The sequence below is a fragment of the Rattus norvegicus genome, chromosome 12 (genome assembly GCF_036323735.1).
Source record: "Rattus norvegicus strain BN/NHsdMcwi chromosome 12, GRCr8, whole genome shotgun sequence".
Classification (NCBI taxonomy): Eukaryota; Metazoa; Chordata; class Mammalia; order Rodentia; family Muridae; genus Rattus; species Rattus norvegicus.
Genome location: NC_086030.1, coordinates 7,811,418 through 7,827,814, shown reverse-complemented (window position 1 = coordinate 7,827,814; position 16,397 = coordinate 7,811,418). Strand labels below are relative to the sequence as shown.

General features: G+C 40.6%; 1 protein-coding gene across 1 annotated transcript in view; it reads left to right on the top strand.

The window, feature by feature from the left end:
• Vom2r59 (vomeronasal 2 receptor, 59) overlaps positions 1-16,047 on the top strand; it is a 63,348-nt gene extending 47,301 nt beyond the window's left edge. The window contains exons 5-6 of the mRNA NM_001099466.1: positions 3,432-3,555; positions 15,131-16,047. Coding sequence (NP_001092936.1) covers positions 3,432-3,555; positions 15,131-16,047 — 1,041 coding nt within the window. The remainder of the gene's footprint in view (positions 1-3,431; positions 3,556-15,130) is intronic.
• Positions 16,048-16,397: the final 350 nt, after the last annotated feature.

The following is a 16,397-nucleotide window of genomic DNA, read 5'->3' as shown; positions in this document are numbered from 1 at the left end:
GGAGTGTTCCCCTTTTCTCCACACCCTCACCACAATGTGCTGTTGCATGAGCTTTTGGCCTTAGCCATTCTGATTGGTGTAAGGTGGAATCTCAGAGTTGTCTTGATTCACATTAACTAAGGATGGTGAACATTTTTAAGTGTTTCTTGGCCATTAGAAATTCCCCTGTTGAGAATCCTCTGTTTAGTTTTGTACTCCATTTTGTAATTCAGCTATTTCGTTTATTGGAGTCTAAGTTCTTATGCTTAAGTTCATATTTTGGTTATTAGTCCTCTGTCAGATGTATGGTTATTGAAGATATTTCCCAATTTGTACACTGCCCCTTTGATTTGTTGGCAGTGTCCTTTGCCTTACAGAAGCTTTTCAGTTTCATGAGGTTCCATTTATTTCTTGTTGATCTTATAGTGTGAGCGATTGGTATACTGTTCAGGAAATTGTCTCCTCTACCAATGATCTCAAGTTCTCTCTTCTGTGAGATTTAGTGTGCCCAGGCTTATGTTGAGGTTCTTGATCCATTTGGACTAGAATTTTGTGAAAGGATAATAATTATGGATCTATTTGCATTTCTCTACATATCTGATATCTAGACTAGAACCATTTGTTGAAGATGCTTTCTTTTTTTTATTTATATGTTTTGGCTACTTTGTCAAAAATCAAGTGATCATTGGTGTGTGGGTTTATTTCAGGAACTTCAGTCAGTTCCATTGATCACCCTGCCTGTTTCTATAATGATACCATTCACTTTTATTACTAGTGCTCTGTAGTAGAGCTCAAGGTCTGGGATACTGATTTCTCCAGAAAGTTATTCACTGTTCAGGATTGTTTTCTAGATCCTGAAGTTGAGAATTGCTCTTTCAAGGTCTATTTAAAAATGTGTTGGAATTTTGATGGGAATTGCATTAAATCTGTAGGTTGCTTTTAGTAAGATGGCCATTTTCACTGTTAATACTGCCAATTTATGTGCATGGGAGATCTTCCCATCTCCTGATATCTTCTTCAATTTTGTTTTACAGGGACTTGAAATTCTTGTTATACAGATCTTTCACATGTTTGATTAGAGTTACACCAAGATGTTTTATATTATTTGTGACTATGGTGCTTCCCTAATTTCTTTCTTGGCCGATTCATCAATGTATAAAGGAGGGATACTGATTTGAGATAATTTTATATTAAGCAACTTTACTGAAATTATCAGCTGTAGAAATTATCTGGGAGAATTTTGAGGTTCACATATGTATACTATTATATCATCTGAGAATGGTAATACCTGACTCTCCTTTCCAATTTGTAACCCCTTGATCTCCTTTTGCTGTCTTATTGCTCTAGCTAGAACTTCAAGTACTATATTGAATAAATAGGGAAAGTTGGCAGTCTTGTCTTGCCTCTGATTTTAGTGGAATGACTTCAAGTTTTTCTCCATTTAATTTGATGCTGGCTATTCTCTTGCAGTTTATTATATTTGGATGTGTGCCTAGAATTCTTGATCTCTCCAAGCCTTTTAACATGAAGAAGTGTTGGATTTTGTTGAAGTCATTCTAAGCATCTAATGTGATGATTATGTGATTCCCCCCCCCCTTGGATTTTTTATAGAGTGGAATATATTGATGGTTTTCTGTATATTCATCCTTGGGATGAAACCTACTTGATCATACTGAATGGTGTTTTCGATGTATTCTTGGTTTCGTTTTGTTATAATTCTATTCAGTTTTTATGTTGATATTCAGAAGAAAAATTAGTCTGAAGTTCTCTTTGCTGAGTCTTTATGGTTTAGGTATCAGGGTAACTATGGCCTAAAAGTATGAATGATGTAGCATTATTCTGTTTCTATTTTTACAGCAATTTTATTGGATATTTTATTTATTTACATTTCAAGTGTTATCTTCATTCCCAGTTTCCCCTCTGGAAACCCCCTCTACCATCCTCCTTCCGCCTCTTCTATGAGGAGCATTGGTTTTAGCTCTTCCTTGAAAGTCTGGTAGAATTCTGCACTAAAACCATGTAGCCCTGGGCTGGCTTTCTTTCTTTCTTTCTTTCCTTCTTTCTTTCTTTCTTTCTTTCTTTTGTTTTCATTTATTTCTTTATTTCTTTTCTTTTTTTGTCTTGTTTGTTCGTTTCGAGACTTTTAATGACAGTTTCTATTTCCTTTATGGTTTTGAGACTGTTTAGATAATTTACCTGATCTTGATTTAACTTTGGTATGTGGTATCTGTCTAGAAAATCATCCATTCCACTTATATTTTCCATTTTTATGAAGTAAGTTTTTTTAAGTAACACCTAATGATTTTTTTTAATTTTCTCAATTTCTATTATCATGTAATTCTTTATTAAGGGTTAAATCACATGCCTTTTCCCCATCCAGCTTACCATATTTGTTGGTGTCCTCCTTGTTCTGCTCATTTTGGGCAGTTACACTGGTGAGACATTATGGATGTAGTTTCTGACATTAATAATAGCTACAATCCCACAGCAAACTCTGATCCTCTGGCTTTTATAATCTGTCTGTCCCATCTTTCTCAATATATCTTGATCGCTATGTGTTATGGTATTTTAGGGATGCATCTGTCCATCCATTAGTACTGGCTCCATGGCTGTGCATTTTGATTGTTTGTGATTTCCTGTAGTGGTCTCCAAGTATTGCAAAAAGACATTTTCTTGATGTGGGGTGAAGGCTACACTTATCTTTGGTATATGGGTAAACGTTTTATATTGTTGCTAAGGATTTTGCTGATTTAGTATATTAGTGGCTGGAGATTCTCCTCCAATAAACATGACTTCACTAGTACTGAGTACTTATCTGCTTTCCATACCAGGCATGATTTCCATAATATTTAACAAGTCTAAGTGCACTTAGGAAGCTTTTGGTTACCAAAAAAAAGCTATCCAACACCATTATTACACTCTTAGAGTTATTCTGTCATGCTGGGAGATGATGTGGTTCATAGGCATCATGGCTGGGTAGGGCTGTTGGTTTCTACCTTCCTTGGAAAGCTTACATGCTATCTTTTGGTACTGTGAAAGCTAGTCTTCAGGGAATACAAATTCATATCAGTTCCAGTTGAGGGATCTCCTTGCCATTTTTGCAACATAGAGTGTCTTTAGCAATAGTGAATGCTGGGGGATGGTTTTGTGCACTCTACATACAGATGCTACTTTCCATTAACAGATATCTTGTTGCAGTCTGGATGGCAAGGTCAACCATCTCGAGACTATATGTTATATAATTATTATTTCAAATCACCTCTGATTGGTTTACCAGTAGCTAATCAGACAATGGCCTTTGGAGAAAAGAATAGGGCAGGACTTCCCATCCCAGCAGGTTTTCCCAAAGAAAATTAGGGAGAGAGGAAAAAAGGAAAAGGGGGAGAGACCATGTGGATGGACCAGGATGTTAAAAATCAGAATATAACCTACACATATGTGATTTTCCTCAGACTCCCAGGTCTGTATGCAGTGAAAGTTGTGGTCCTGGATTCAGAAAATCCCTCCCAGAAGGAAAAAGGATATGTTGCTTTGACTGCATTCCATGCCCAGAGAATGAAATTTCCAATGAGACAGGTAAGTGTGTGCTGTATGAAGAAATTCTCTACTTCTAACTAATAGTCCATTTTTATGAGAACTGAGGGCAACTGAGCTCAGATTCTCCCATTACTGTAAAGACTTTACGCAATGAGCAATCTCCCTAGCCCAAGTTGTTTATTAATAAGAAAATGAATGTTAAGCAAAGTTTAGTGGTGCGCCTTCTTTCTTCATTCAGGAGGCAGAGATAAGCAGATGTCTGAATTTACAACCAGCATGATTTTCATAACAAATCCCAAGACAGCCAGGGCTACATAATATGAACTTATTTTAAAAATAATTTTATTGCAAATAAATTGCCTTCTCAGAAATATCTTTGATTGTTATCACAGGGCTTAAGAGGACTAATCAGTGCTCCTCTCTGTATCTTCTGAGGTTATGTACAACACACAAAGAATGACTAGGTGTTTCACACTCTCATTCACACTCTCATCGAGGTTTCAGTACACAAAAGGTGATTGGCAGAAGTGATTTGACTGTGATAGTAGCTAAAATTCCTCTCTTTTATATACTGGGAGGAGCTGGTGGGGAATTTGGAATGAGACAGATAAATATTATGTTGCCCTAGTGGAAGTTTCTCCAGATATCTCTGGATATGGTCAAGGGTGACAGATCTTCAAATATCTCTGGTGGAAGAGGGAAGAAGGACAAACATGCTACCCTCACTCTTAGACCTCTCACACTTCCATCCAGGCTCAAAACATAGGCAGCTTTCAACTCCCTCAGACTCAAAGAGGTATCTAAAAATAGTTTTCATCTGTTTCGAAGGAAACCACTCTTTACCTCATTCTGGAGTCTTGATTCGACAGTGCTGAATTCCACAGGTTTAGGTGAAAAATGTTCTCCAGAGCAAAGATTCCATTCTCTACCAGGCCCCACACACAGGACAGAGGCCATATTGTATTTCAATGTGCGGTTAGTCCAATTTTCAAAGTTCACATAACAGCTCTATAACAGCCTCAATACTGTTTAAAATCCAAAGTTCAAAGTCTCTCCTGAAACTCAAGGCAATCTCTTAATTGCAACACCCACTAAAATATAAGTAAAAATACTGATCACATACTTCCCACATAAAATGACACAAAACATGCTTTAGCGTTTCAAAAGAGAAGAAAAGGACCAAAGTCAAGAAATACTGGATCAGTGCAAAACCAAAAACAAGCAGGGCAAACCAAATTCTGCATCCCCATTTCTGAAGTCAAACCATCTTTAAGTACTTCCAGCTCCTGCCAGCTTTGTTGTCTCTGTTGTTGTAAAATTTTGAAAAAATAAAACTCTTTTTACTTGCTCTGGGTGTGGCACTGTGTTGCCCCGGGATATCTGATATATATCTTAATCTCAGTCAGCAAAACATCACACCCATTCTGCCCCATCCCATATCACACAGCTGAAGGCCTCCCTCTGAGCTAGCAACAATCTCTCTACCCATCCAGTTCCCAGGGCAGAATTCCATGTCAGAAGCACACATCCCAATTCTGTGGCAGCCCAGACTCTCCAACCATCACTCATTCTTTTACACTTAAATTGCTACGTGAAAGAACACACAACACAATAACCTTTGATCTAATTGATAAGATATAATTGCCCACCTAAACATACAACATCCATCCCTTAAGAACATTCATAACAAACCTCGCTGATCCCAGCCCACAGCTCCCTGCTCCCATACCCCATGGGAGAGAGAGCTCATTGCCCAGATATGTGTGCAATCCTGACGGGAGGGCAGGAGAGACCACCACTTCTCTCCACTTTTGCCCACATCCCTGGCCCAAGAAGAAACTGCATAGGGCCTCTGGGAACAGGAAGATAGGGGAAATCAAGCTGCAGGAGCCCTGCGGTCCAGACTGAGTCTGGATCTAAACAGGCCTGATCAAACAGTTCCCTGCACCCAAATCCCATAGGAAGGAGAGCTAGACCTTCAGAGGGGCAGATATACCTGGAAAGCCAAAGGAGACTACTCTCTGCCCACATTTCTGACTCTAGAAGAAAACACCTAGCATCATCAGAGCCCCCTTCACACAGAGGCCCAGAAGTAGGGGCAGGCTCTTCTGGTTGTTGCTCTCACGGGGAGCCGAAACACAGCCCCAAGGAGTGACTTCAGGCCTGAGAACAGGGGTAAGACCAACTTTTCTGCTTCAAGTGACCTGCCTGGTGGACTCGGGATACACACCCACAGGAATAGCAAATTCCAGTGGACAGGAGTAACTTCACACCTGGAACCAAAACACTTTGTTCCCATAACTGGCTGGAAGAAAACAGGAAAAAAGGTCTACAGCACTCCTGACACACAGGCCTATAGCTACTGTCAGAAATATCAGAACAAGGTAACACCAGAGACAACCTGATGGCAAGAGGCAAGCACAGGAAAACAAACAACAGAAAACACGACTACATGGCATCATCAGAGCCCAATTCTTCCACCAAAGCAAACACTGAACAGCCAAACACACCAGAAAAGCAAAATCTAGATTTAAAATCACATTTGATCATGATGATGGAGGATTTCAAGAAAGATATAAAGAACTCCCTTAGAGAAATGCAGGAAAACACAAGTAAACAAGTAGAAGCCCTTAGAGAGGAAACACAAAAATACCTGAAAGAATTACAGGAAAACACAATCAAACAGGTGAAGGAATTGAAAATAGAAATAGAAACAATAAAGGAAGCACAAAGGGAGACAACCCTGGATATAGAAAACCAAAGGAAGAGAAAAGGAGTCGTAGATACAAGCATCACCAACAGAATACAAGAGATAGAAGAGATTATCTCAGAGGCAGAAGATTCCATAGAAATCATCGACACAACTGTCAAAAATAATGTAAAACAGAAAAAGCAACTGGCACAAAACATACAGAAAATCCAGGACACAATGAGATCAAACTAAGGATAATAGTTATAGAAGAGAGTGAAGACTCCCAAATCAAAGGACCAGTAAATATCTTCAACAAAATCATAGAAGAAAGCTTCCCTAACCTAAAGAAAGAGATGTCCATAAATATACAAGAAGTCTACAGAACTCCAAATAGATTGGACCAGGAAAGAAACTCCTCCCGTCACATAATAGTCAAAACACCAAATGCACAAAACAAAGAAAGAATATTAAAAGCAGTAAGGGAAAAGGGTCAAGTAACATATAATGGCAGACGAATCAGAATTACACCAGATTTCTCACCAGAGATTTGAAAGCCAGAAGATCTGGGACACATGTCATACAGACCCTAAGAGAACACAAATGCCAGCCCAGGTTACTGTATCCAGGAAAACTCTCAATTAACATAGATAGAGAAACCAAGATATTCCATGACAGAACCAAATTTACACAATATTTTTCTACAAATCCAATCCTACAAAGGAAAATAAATGGTAAAGCCAAACACAAGGAGGCAAGCTACAGCCTAGAAAAAGCAAGAACCTAATCATTTCATAACAAAACAAAGAGAAGACAAGCACAAAAACATAATCTAACCTCCAAATATGAAGATAACAAGAAGCAACAATCACTATTCCTTAATATCTCTAAAGATCAATGGACTCCATTCCCCAATAAAAAGACACAGATTAACAAACTTGATATGCAATGTGGACCCAGCATTTTGCTGTCTACAGGAAACACACCTCAGAGACAAAGACAAACACTACCTCAGAGTAAAAGGCTGGAAAACAACTTTCCAAGCAAATGGCCTGAAGAAGCAAGCTGGAGTGGCCATTATAATATCAAATAAAATTGATTTTCAATAAAAACTCATCAAAAAAGATAAGGAAGGACACTTCATATTCATCAAAGAAAAAATCCACCAAGATGAACTCTCAATCCTAAATATCTATGCTCCAAATACAAGGGCACCTACATACATAAAAGAAACCATAAAAAAAATCTCAAACCACATATAGCACCTCACACTATAATAGGAGGAGATTTCAAAACCACAATCCCATCAATGGGCAGATCATGGAAAGAGAAATTAAATAGAGACATAGACAGACTAAGAGAAGTCATGAACCAAATGGATTTAACAGATATTTATAGAACATCCTATCCTAAAACGAGAGGATATACCTTCCTCTCACCACCTCATGGTACTTTCTCCAAAACTGACCACATAATCAGTCATAAAACAGGCCACAACAAATGGGGTCTTACAAAACTGCAAAGCTTCTATAATGCAAAGGACACTGTTGTTCTGACAAAACGGCAACCAACAGATTGGGAAAAGATCTTTACCAATCCTACAACTGATAGAGGGCTTATATCCAAAATATACAAAGAATCAAAGAAGTTAGATTGTAGGGAGACAAATAACCCTATTAAAAATGTGGTTCAGAGCTATTCAAAGAATTCACAGCTGAGGAATGTCGAATGGCTGAGAAACACCTAAAGAATTGTTCAACATCTTTATTCACAAGGGAAATGGAAATCAAAACAACCCTGAGATTCCACCTCACACCAGTCATAATGGCTAAGATTAAAAACTCCAGAAACGGCAGATGTTGGTAAGGCCATGGAGAAGGAGGAACACTCCTCCACTGATAGTAGGATTGCAGACTGGTACAATTTTGGAAATCAATCTTGAGGTTCCTCAGAAAATTGGACATTGAAATACCTGAGGTACCAGCTATACCTCTCTTGGGCATATACCCAAAAGATGCCCCAACATATAACAAACACACATGCTCCACTATGTTTGTAGCAGCCTTATTTATAATACCCAGAAGCTGGAAAGAACCCACATGCCCTCCAACAGAGGAATGGATACAGAAAATAAATATGGTACATCTACACAATGGAATACTACACCTCTATCAAAAACAATGACTTTATGAAATTCATTGGCAAATGAATGAAACTGGAAAATATCATCCACACCGAGGTAACCCAATCACAGAAAGCACACATGGTATGCACTCATTGATAAGTGGATATTATACCCAATGCTCAAATTACCCTAGATGCACAGAACAAATGAAACTCAAGAAGGATGACCAAATTAGGATGCTTAACTCCTTCTTTAAAATGGGAACAAGAATACCTTTAGGAGGGGGTAGGGAGGCAACGTTTAGAGCAGAGCCAGAAGGTCGATTCAGAACCTGACCCTTACATGGCACATACATATACAGCCACCAAACTAGATAAGGTGGATGAAGCAAAGAAATGCAGGCTGACAAGATCCAGGTGTAGATCTCCCCTGGGAGACAAAGCCAGAATACGGCAGGAACATAGGCGAATGCAAGCAGCAAAACATTGAACTGAAAGTGGGACCCCCATTGAAGGAATGAGAGAAAGAACTGGAAGAGCTTGAAGGGGCTCGACACCCCATATGTACAACAATGCCAAGCATCCAGAGCTTTCAGGGACTAAGCCACTACCTAAAGACTATACATGGACTGACCCTGGACTCTGACCTCATAGGTAGCAATGAATAGCCTAGTAAGAGCACCAGTGGAAGGGGAAGCCCTGGGTCCTGCCAAGGCTGGATCCCCAATGATAGGGATTCTTGGGGGGAGTTAGGTAATGGTGGGAGGACTGGGAGGGGAACATCCGTATAGAAGGGGAGAGGGAAGGGTTAGGGGAATGTTGGCCTGGAAACCGGGAATGGAAATGACTTTTGAAATGTAAATAAGAAATTGCCAACTTAATAAAGATGGAAAGAAGTGGAAAAAAATTGAATGCATCAGAAAAAAATTCATTACACCCTGTACAGGTGCAGCGTGGAATCTTAACATCAGCTTCCATGTTGTCTCCCCAGCTTCCCTGGCCTCTCCTCCTATCTCCTCCTCTTCCCTTAAGCTTTTTCTCCTGCCCATCCTTCCTTCTCATCCAATGACAGGCCTCGTTCTATCCTGCACCAGCCCTCACCTGTATTTTACAAATTAAATGGGGAGAAGTTTCTAGTGAAGTCACCTGAGTCCTGAGTACATGACTAAGCAGCTGTCCTTGGGGCAGTGGAATTAGCATCAAAATACAGGTAATTCCAGAGCAAAGCACAATATGTCTACAATAATGTCTCCCTCTTGAACTCCTCCCACACCTGGTCAGAAGATATCCCACAACTGTGTCATTTCCAATATCTCAGGATCTCCAACATAATCTGAACTTCACCTTCACAGCTTCACTCAATGGTCTCTTTGGGTCTCAGTTCAGGGATACCGCTAAAATAATCCTGATAATTTACTTAGCTATGGAGGAAGACTCCAGAGCTCCTTTCATGGATTCTTCACTCTAAATACAGAACCATTTTGATGAAACTGCTACCATTCCACTATTTGCTGGGGACTGAAACATGGCCCCCTCATATAACTACAATTTTAATTGGCTTTCTGTCGTCAATGGTTTTCTTTCACTGCTTAACCTTTTCTTTCATTTCTTTCCACAATTTGGAAGCTTAGCTGGGTGAGATATTTCCCTGAGGTTACCACCCCCTTTATTTATTTAGCATCTGGCTTTTCTTTAAATGTATTATCTCCTGGAACACTGGTCTTATCTCCATTACATTTTCAGGTGTTTATAACCTACTCAACCCATACATTTTGGTTTGCTCAAATTGGTCCTTTTCGTTATAGATCTGCATAAAGGTGACCACAACAACCATGCAGCACTCAATCCTAAATTGTCTTGAAATATCCTCTACCAGTGCTATTAATCTAAATTTCTTCAATTTAGCCTTAGATAATTTTTCTTTCTTTCTTCCTTCCTTTCTTTCTTTCTTCCTTCCTTTCTTTCTTTCTTCCTTTCTTTTTTCTTTCTTTCTTTCTTGGACAAAGCCAGAAAGCTGCCACATTCTTCTCCAAAATATCATGAGAAAAATCTCTAGGCTAGTTAGTAATATTCTTCTCCTGTGAAGCCTCTTGAGCCATCATAATCTACATTGCTGTATCCACCACTGTCTTCCATGCTCTAAAAAAGATAGCACATTAAGCCCCACTTAAATCATCCAACCACTATTCTGGTCCAAAATCCAAAAGTCTCCCACATTCCTAAAATAAACATGATCAGCCCAGTCACAGCAACATCCCTGTCCTGTTATTACCTGCTTGGTCATCGATCTACCGCTGTGACAATCCACACTGACTTTGAAAACTACTATAAAAGAAAGCACTTGTTAGAGCTTAACTTCAGCTGTTTAGTACATTATCATCACAGTAGGCTGCCAGGTGGCAAATGGAGTCAAAGTGTTGAAGAAATAGCTCAGAGTTCTACATCTGGATCTGCAGACAAGAAGAGAGCCACTGGGCCTGACTTTGGCTTTTGAAAGCCTCAAAGCCTCTACCCCTCACCCCCCCCAACTCCCCATGACACACTACCTCTGACAAGACCATGCCTTCTAATCCTTCTGAAGTCTGTCTTTCACTGATGACCAAGTATCCAAATATATGAGCCAAGGGTGCTATTCCTTTTTTTTTTTTTAATTTTTTTCTTTATTAACTTGAGTATTTCTTACTTACATTTCGATTGTTACTCCCTTTCCCGGTATCCGGGCCAACATCCCCTTAACAACTCCCACTCCCCTTCTATATGGGTGTTTCCCTCCCCATTCTCCCCCATTACCGCCCTACCCCAAACAATCACGTTCACTGGGGGTTCAGTCTTGGCAGGACCAAGAGCTTCCCCTTCCACTGGTGCTCTTACTAGGATATTCATTGCTACCTATGAGGTAGGAACCCAGGGTCAGTCCATGTATAGTCTTTGGGTAGTGGCTTAGTCCCTGGAAGCTCTGGTTGCTTGGCATTGTTGTTCATATGGGGTCTCAAGCCCCTTCAAGCTCTTTCAGTCCTTTCTCTGATTCCTTCAACGGGGGTCCCATTTTCAGTTCAGTGGTTTGTTGCTGGCATTCGCCTATGTATTTGCTCTATTCTGGCTATGTCTCTCAGGAGAGATCTACATCCAGTTCCTGTCGGCCTGCACTTCTTTACTTCATCCATCTTGTCTCACTGGGTGGCTGTATATGTATGGGCCATATGTGGGGCAGGCTCTGAATGGGTTTTCCTTCTGCCTCTGTTTTAAATTTTGTCTCCCTATTCCCTACCAAAGGTATTCTTGTTCCCCATTTAAAGAAGGAGTGAAGCATTCACACTTTGATCATCTGTCTTGAGTTTCATGTGTTCTGTGTATCTAGGGCAATTCAAGTATTTGGGCAAATAGCCACTTATCAATGAGGGCATACTACGTGTCTTTTTCTGTGATTGGGTTACCTCACTCAGGATGATATTTTCCAGTTCCATCCATTTGCCTATGAATTTCATAAAGTCATTGTTTTTGACAGCTGAGTAATATTCATTGTGTAGATATACCACATTTTCTGTGTCCATTCCTCTGTTGAAGGGCATCTGGGTTCTTTCCAGCTTCTGGCTATTATAAATAAGGCTGCTATGAACATAGTGGAGCACGTGTCTTTTTTATATGTTGGGGCACCTTTGGGGTATATGCCCAAGAGAGGTATAGCTGGGTCCTCAGGTAGTTCAATGTCCAATTTTCTGAGGAACCTCTAGACTGATTTCCAGAATGGTTGTACCAGTCTGCAATTCCACCAACAATGGAGGAGTGTTCCTCTTTCTCCACATCCTCGCCAGCATTTGCTGTCACCTGAGTTTTTGATCTTAGCCATTCTCACTGCTCTGAGGTGAAATCTCAAGGTTGCTTTGATTTGCATTTCCAAGGGAGCTATTCTTATTCAATCCACCACAACACACATGGCACACACGTGGAAACAAGAAGACAACTGTGGGAGATCAGTTCTCTCCTTTCACATTTTTTGCAAGTCCAAGATTGAAACTCAAGTTGTCAGGCCTGCAGAACAATGCTTTCCCCAAATAAACAATCTTGCCAGAGCCTCCAACTGGATAATTTTAGTTAAAACTATGATTCCCTCACCACTGGCAAGCTTCAGCTTCTACCTGAGTATGCTGATGTACACAGAATTAGATTTCAGGACAGCGACTATGAAGGTTCAGAGTGTTCTGTGGGCCCTTGCATTCTTAGTATCTGGGATAGACTTTACAGATGGGAAACCCAAGTTTTCCACTTTCTCAAACACAGTGGTGGTGCTGATGGTAGTAGTAGAGTGGGGTGAGGAGTAGGATGTGCACACATACAAGTGTGTATCGCTCTCCACCTTCTTTTTTGAGACAAGATCTATCACTGAAACTACAGGCTTGTAATCTGGCTACAATAGCTAGCTAGAAAGACCTTCCTGTCTTTGCCAAACTAGTTCTGAGATTATAAGTGCTTAGAGTTGCACTTGTACTTTTAAATCAGTGCTGGTAATTGAACTCAAGTCCCTCATACTTACATGCACTCATTTAACTAAGACATTTTTTCCAGTCCCCTTGGTGGATTTTGTCTAGGATCCACTCCCTCTTTATCCCACTTTAATAATTTACCTTGACACAGCTGGCATCCTGTCCCTTCTCAGCATCCATTTCATATAGAATATCAGAATCCCTTCTGATGATTTGATTCTAGGAACCGCCATTCAAAAATATTTTTAATGTGATCTTTAGTAGTTTTATACATGGATCCTCCCTTATTCTCCTCTCAATTTCATGTCATCTTTAATTTTTTGTTTGTTTGATCGCTTTTCATTTTATAACCCACTAAACCCAATCAGTGCTGCTAAAACACACATCTACCAACAATGGTGGACTTACCAGGAACATCCCAGAAGGTAATTGACTTTCCTTTCCCCAAAACCATAAGCTTCTCATAGCCTCAGCTACAGTGGGACCTCATGAGACCCTCCCTGATCCATATGAAAATGTTAACTGTCTGATCGTATACAAGTCTTGTTCAGGCAAACGCATCTGCTCTGAGTTAATGGGTACAGTTAGAACATCACGCCCAGAAGCATTCCTGCAGCATTCCTCCTCCCTGTTTTGCTCCTACACTCCTTCTACCTCCTCTTCAATGATGTCCCCTAAGCTTTGTGAGGAGGGATGAGATATACATATCCCATCCAGAAGTTTGGTTTACTGGGGTTGTTTCTGGAGAATTTCCCCTTCTCTTTGGCTTTTTACTCTAGAGTGGTGGGGAAGGGACATTCCCACATTCCTACATTTTGTTTGATGGTCTATGTTGAGGTCAGCTGAATCTTTTGTAAATCTAACATTAACTGTCATTTAACAAGCCATAGGCCAAAGAAGAGAGAATTGCAATGGGGAGACGGCTCAGTAAATAAAGTACTTGCCCATAAGCCTGGCAACTTTGGTAAATTTCTAACAATTGTGAACCTCACTTCTCACCCAGGACTGCTGGCCATTGACTGTCAAGGACAATGGGTGTGGGGGTGTTGGGGACAGGATTCAGAGGATGTGAGTATAGATTGACAAATTGACTTCAGGAATCAACTTCACTCAACTTTATTTGGGATGAACAGAGTTATATAGATATTAGAGAATGGGTAAGAAATTCAAAGATAGATATGTATTAATGGCTAGGGTAGGAATGATTCTAGGCAGGTTCTTGTAAGAAAAGTGGAAGTTGAACCTATAATCTAGCCACAGGCTATGGCCCTTCCTCAGAGGGTTTTTTGGAGTTACAGGCAGTAAGGTCTAATTGGGAGCTTTTTCCAGACATGGTAGACTGCAACCTTAATAGTAGGATTTCCCAACAGAGAATCACATAAAAAATCAGGTGTGGTGATGGACTGTGCCTATAACCCCAGTACTGGGGAGGCAGAAATACAAATCCATGGCACTCCCTGACCAGCCAAACTAGACTAATCAGAAATCCCCAGAGACACCACACATTACAGAGCAAATTAGATGACTCATGAGGAATGTACCTTAAGTTGACCTCTGGATAATACATGTAGAAATACAGGCAGCATACATTTTCATGCACACATATGAATCAACAAAACTACAAATATTCACTTATTTACACAGAATACAAAGACCCCAACATTGAAATTACCACTGCTCAAATGTGGCAAAATTCACCAAATTTGTTACTTTTCTAAATTGAGAGAAAGAGAGTCCATGTGAGTGGGAGTGCATGTACCATGGTGCACATATGGAAATGGGGAGCCAGTCATCACCTGACTCTTTTGCTTGAGACTATGTCTCTCCACAGATGCATTAGCTAGGCTAGATGTCCCATGACCTACCAAGACAAATTCTATCTCTGTGTCTCATCTCACAATAGGGGGGCCCTGGGATTACAGACATTTGTGCTTCTATGTCCAGTCTTTACCTGTGTCCTGGGCATCCAAATTCACATCATCAGGTTTGGGCAGAAAGTGCATTTACCTGGTGACCATTGGTCCCCAGCACAGGATGTGCTAACTATGGCAGCAATATTGTAACCAAACTGAGGCTGTGTAATGTACATTCCTAAGTTTCTGGTGGTGTCAGAATCTTCAGACTAATGTATCATTGAATTAGGAGGAGAAATCGTAACTTTGTCTATGTCACAATGCTGCAGTCACATTAGTCCCTGCACAATGTTCATCTGATATCTGAAGTAACAAAGGAAGGCTATCAGGTTAACCTACTCAAATAAGAGGGGCTATGAGCAAAAGAATAATGATCGTGAAATAACAAAAATGTACATTTTCACCAGATGTGGATCAGTGTATGCAGTGTCTAGACCATCAATATGCCAACACAGCACAAAATCACTGCCTCCAAAAGTCTATGACCTTCCTGCATTATGAAGACCCCATGGGGATAAGTCTGTCCTGCATAGCCTTGTGCTTCTCTGCACTGACATCTCTAGTTCTTGGCATCTTTCTGAAGCAGAAGAACACTCCCATTGTGAAGGCAAATAACCGCACTCTCACCTACATCCTGCTCATTGCCCTTAACTTCTGTTTTCTCTGCTCCTTTCTCTTCATTGGCCATCCCAACACAGTCACTTGCATCCTGCAACAGACCACATTTGCAGTGGTGTTCACTGTGGCTGTTTCCACTGTCTTGGCCAAAACGATTACCGTGGTTCTGGCCTTCAAGGTCACCGCTCCAGGAAGAAGAATCAGGTGGTTGTTGGTAACTCGCGCACCTAACTTCATAGTTCCCATCTGTACCTTGATCCAAATTATCTTGTGTGGAGTCTGGCTGGGAAACTCCCCTCCGTTCATTGACACAGATACACACTCTGAAAATGAACATATTATCATCATGTGCAACAAGGGCTCAGTCACTGCCTTCTACTGTGTGCTGGGTTACCTGGGGGCTCTAGCCCTGGGAAGCTTCACCTTGGCTTTCTTGGCCAGGAACCTACCTGACACGTTCAATGAAGCCAAGTTCCTGACATTCAGCATGCTGGTGTTCTGCAGTGTCTGGGTCACCTTCCTCCCTGTCTACCACAGTACTAAGGGGAAGCACATGGTAGTTGTGGAAGTCTTCTCCATCTTGGTCTCCAGTGCAGGACTTCTAGGCTGTATCTTTGCCCCCAAGTGCTACATTATTTTGTTAAGACCACAGAGGAACTCTCTTCAGAGTCACAGGCACAAAATACATTATAAGTATATGACTTAGTAAATTTTTATTAATTTTTAAAGTCAGTACATTATATTTCCATACATACATTTTGTTCCTACTCATTCCCCCCACAAACTGATAACCCCATCCCCTCTGTCTCCTCTTGTTCCTTATCTTAAATCAATATTTCTATATTCATATATGTTTCATTACCCCCTTCTTTCCCAGCTCCCAGACTTTCTTCCTTCTCAGTTACTTTCTACTTTCATGTTACTGGAAAGAGAGAGAGAGAGAGAGAGAGAGAGAGAGAGAGAGAGAGAGAGAGAGAGAGAGAGGGAGGGAGGGAGAGAGAGAGAGAGAGAGAGAGAGAGAGAGAGAGAGAGAGAGGATGAGAATGAATGCCAGTT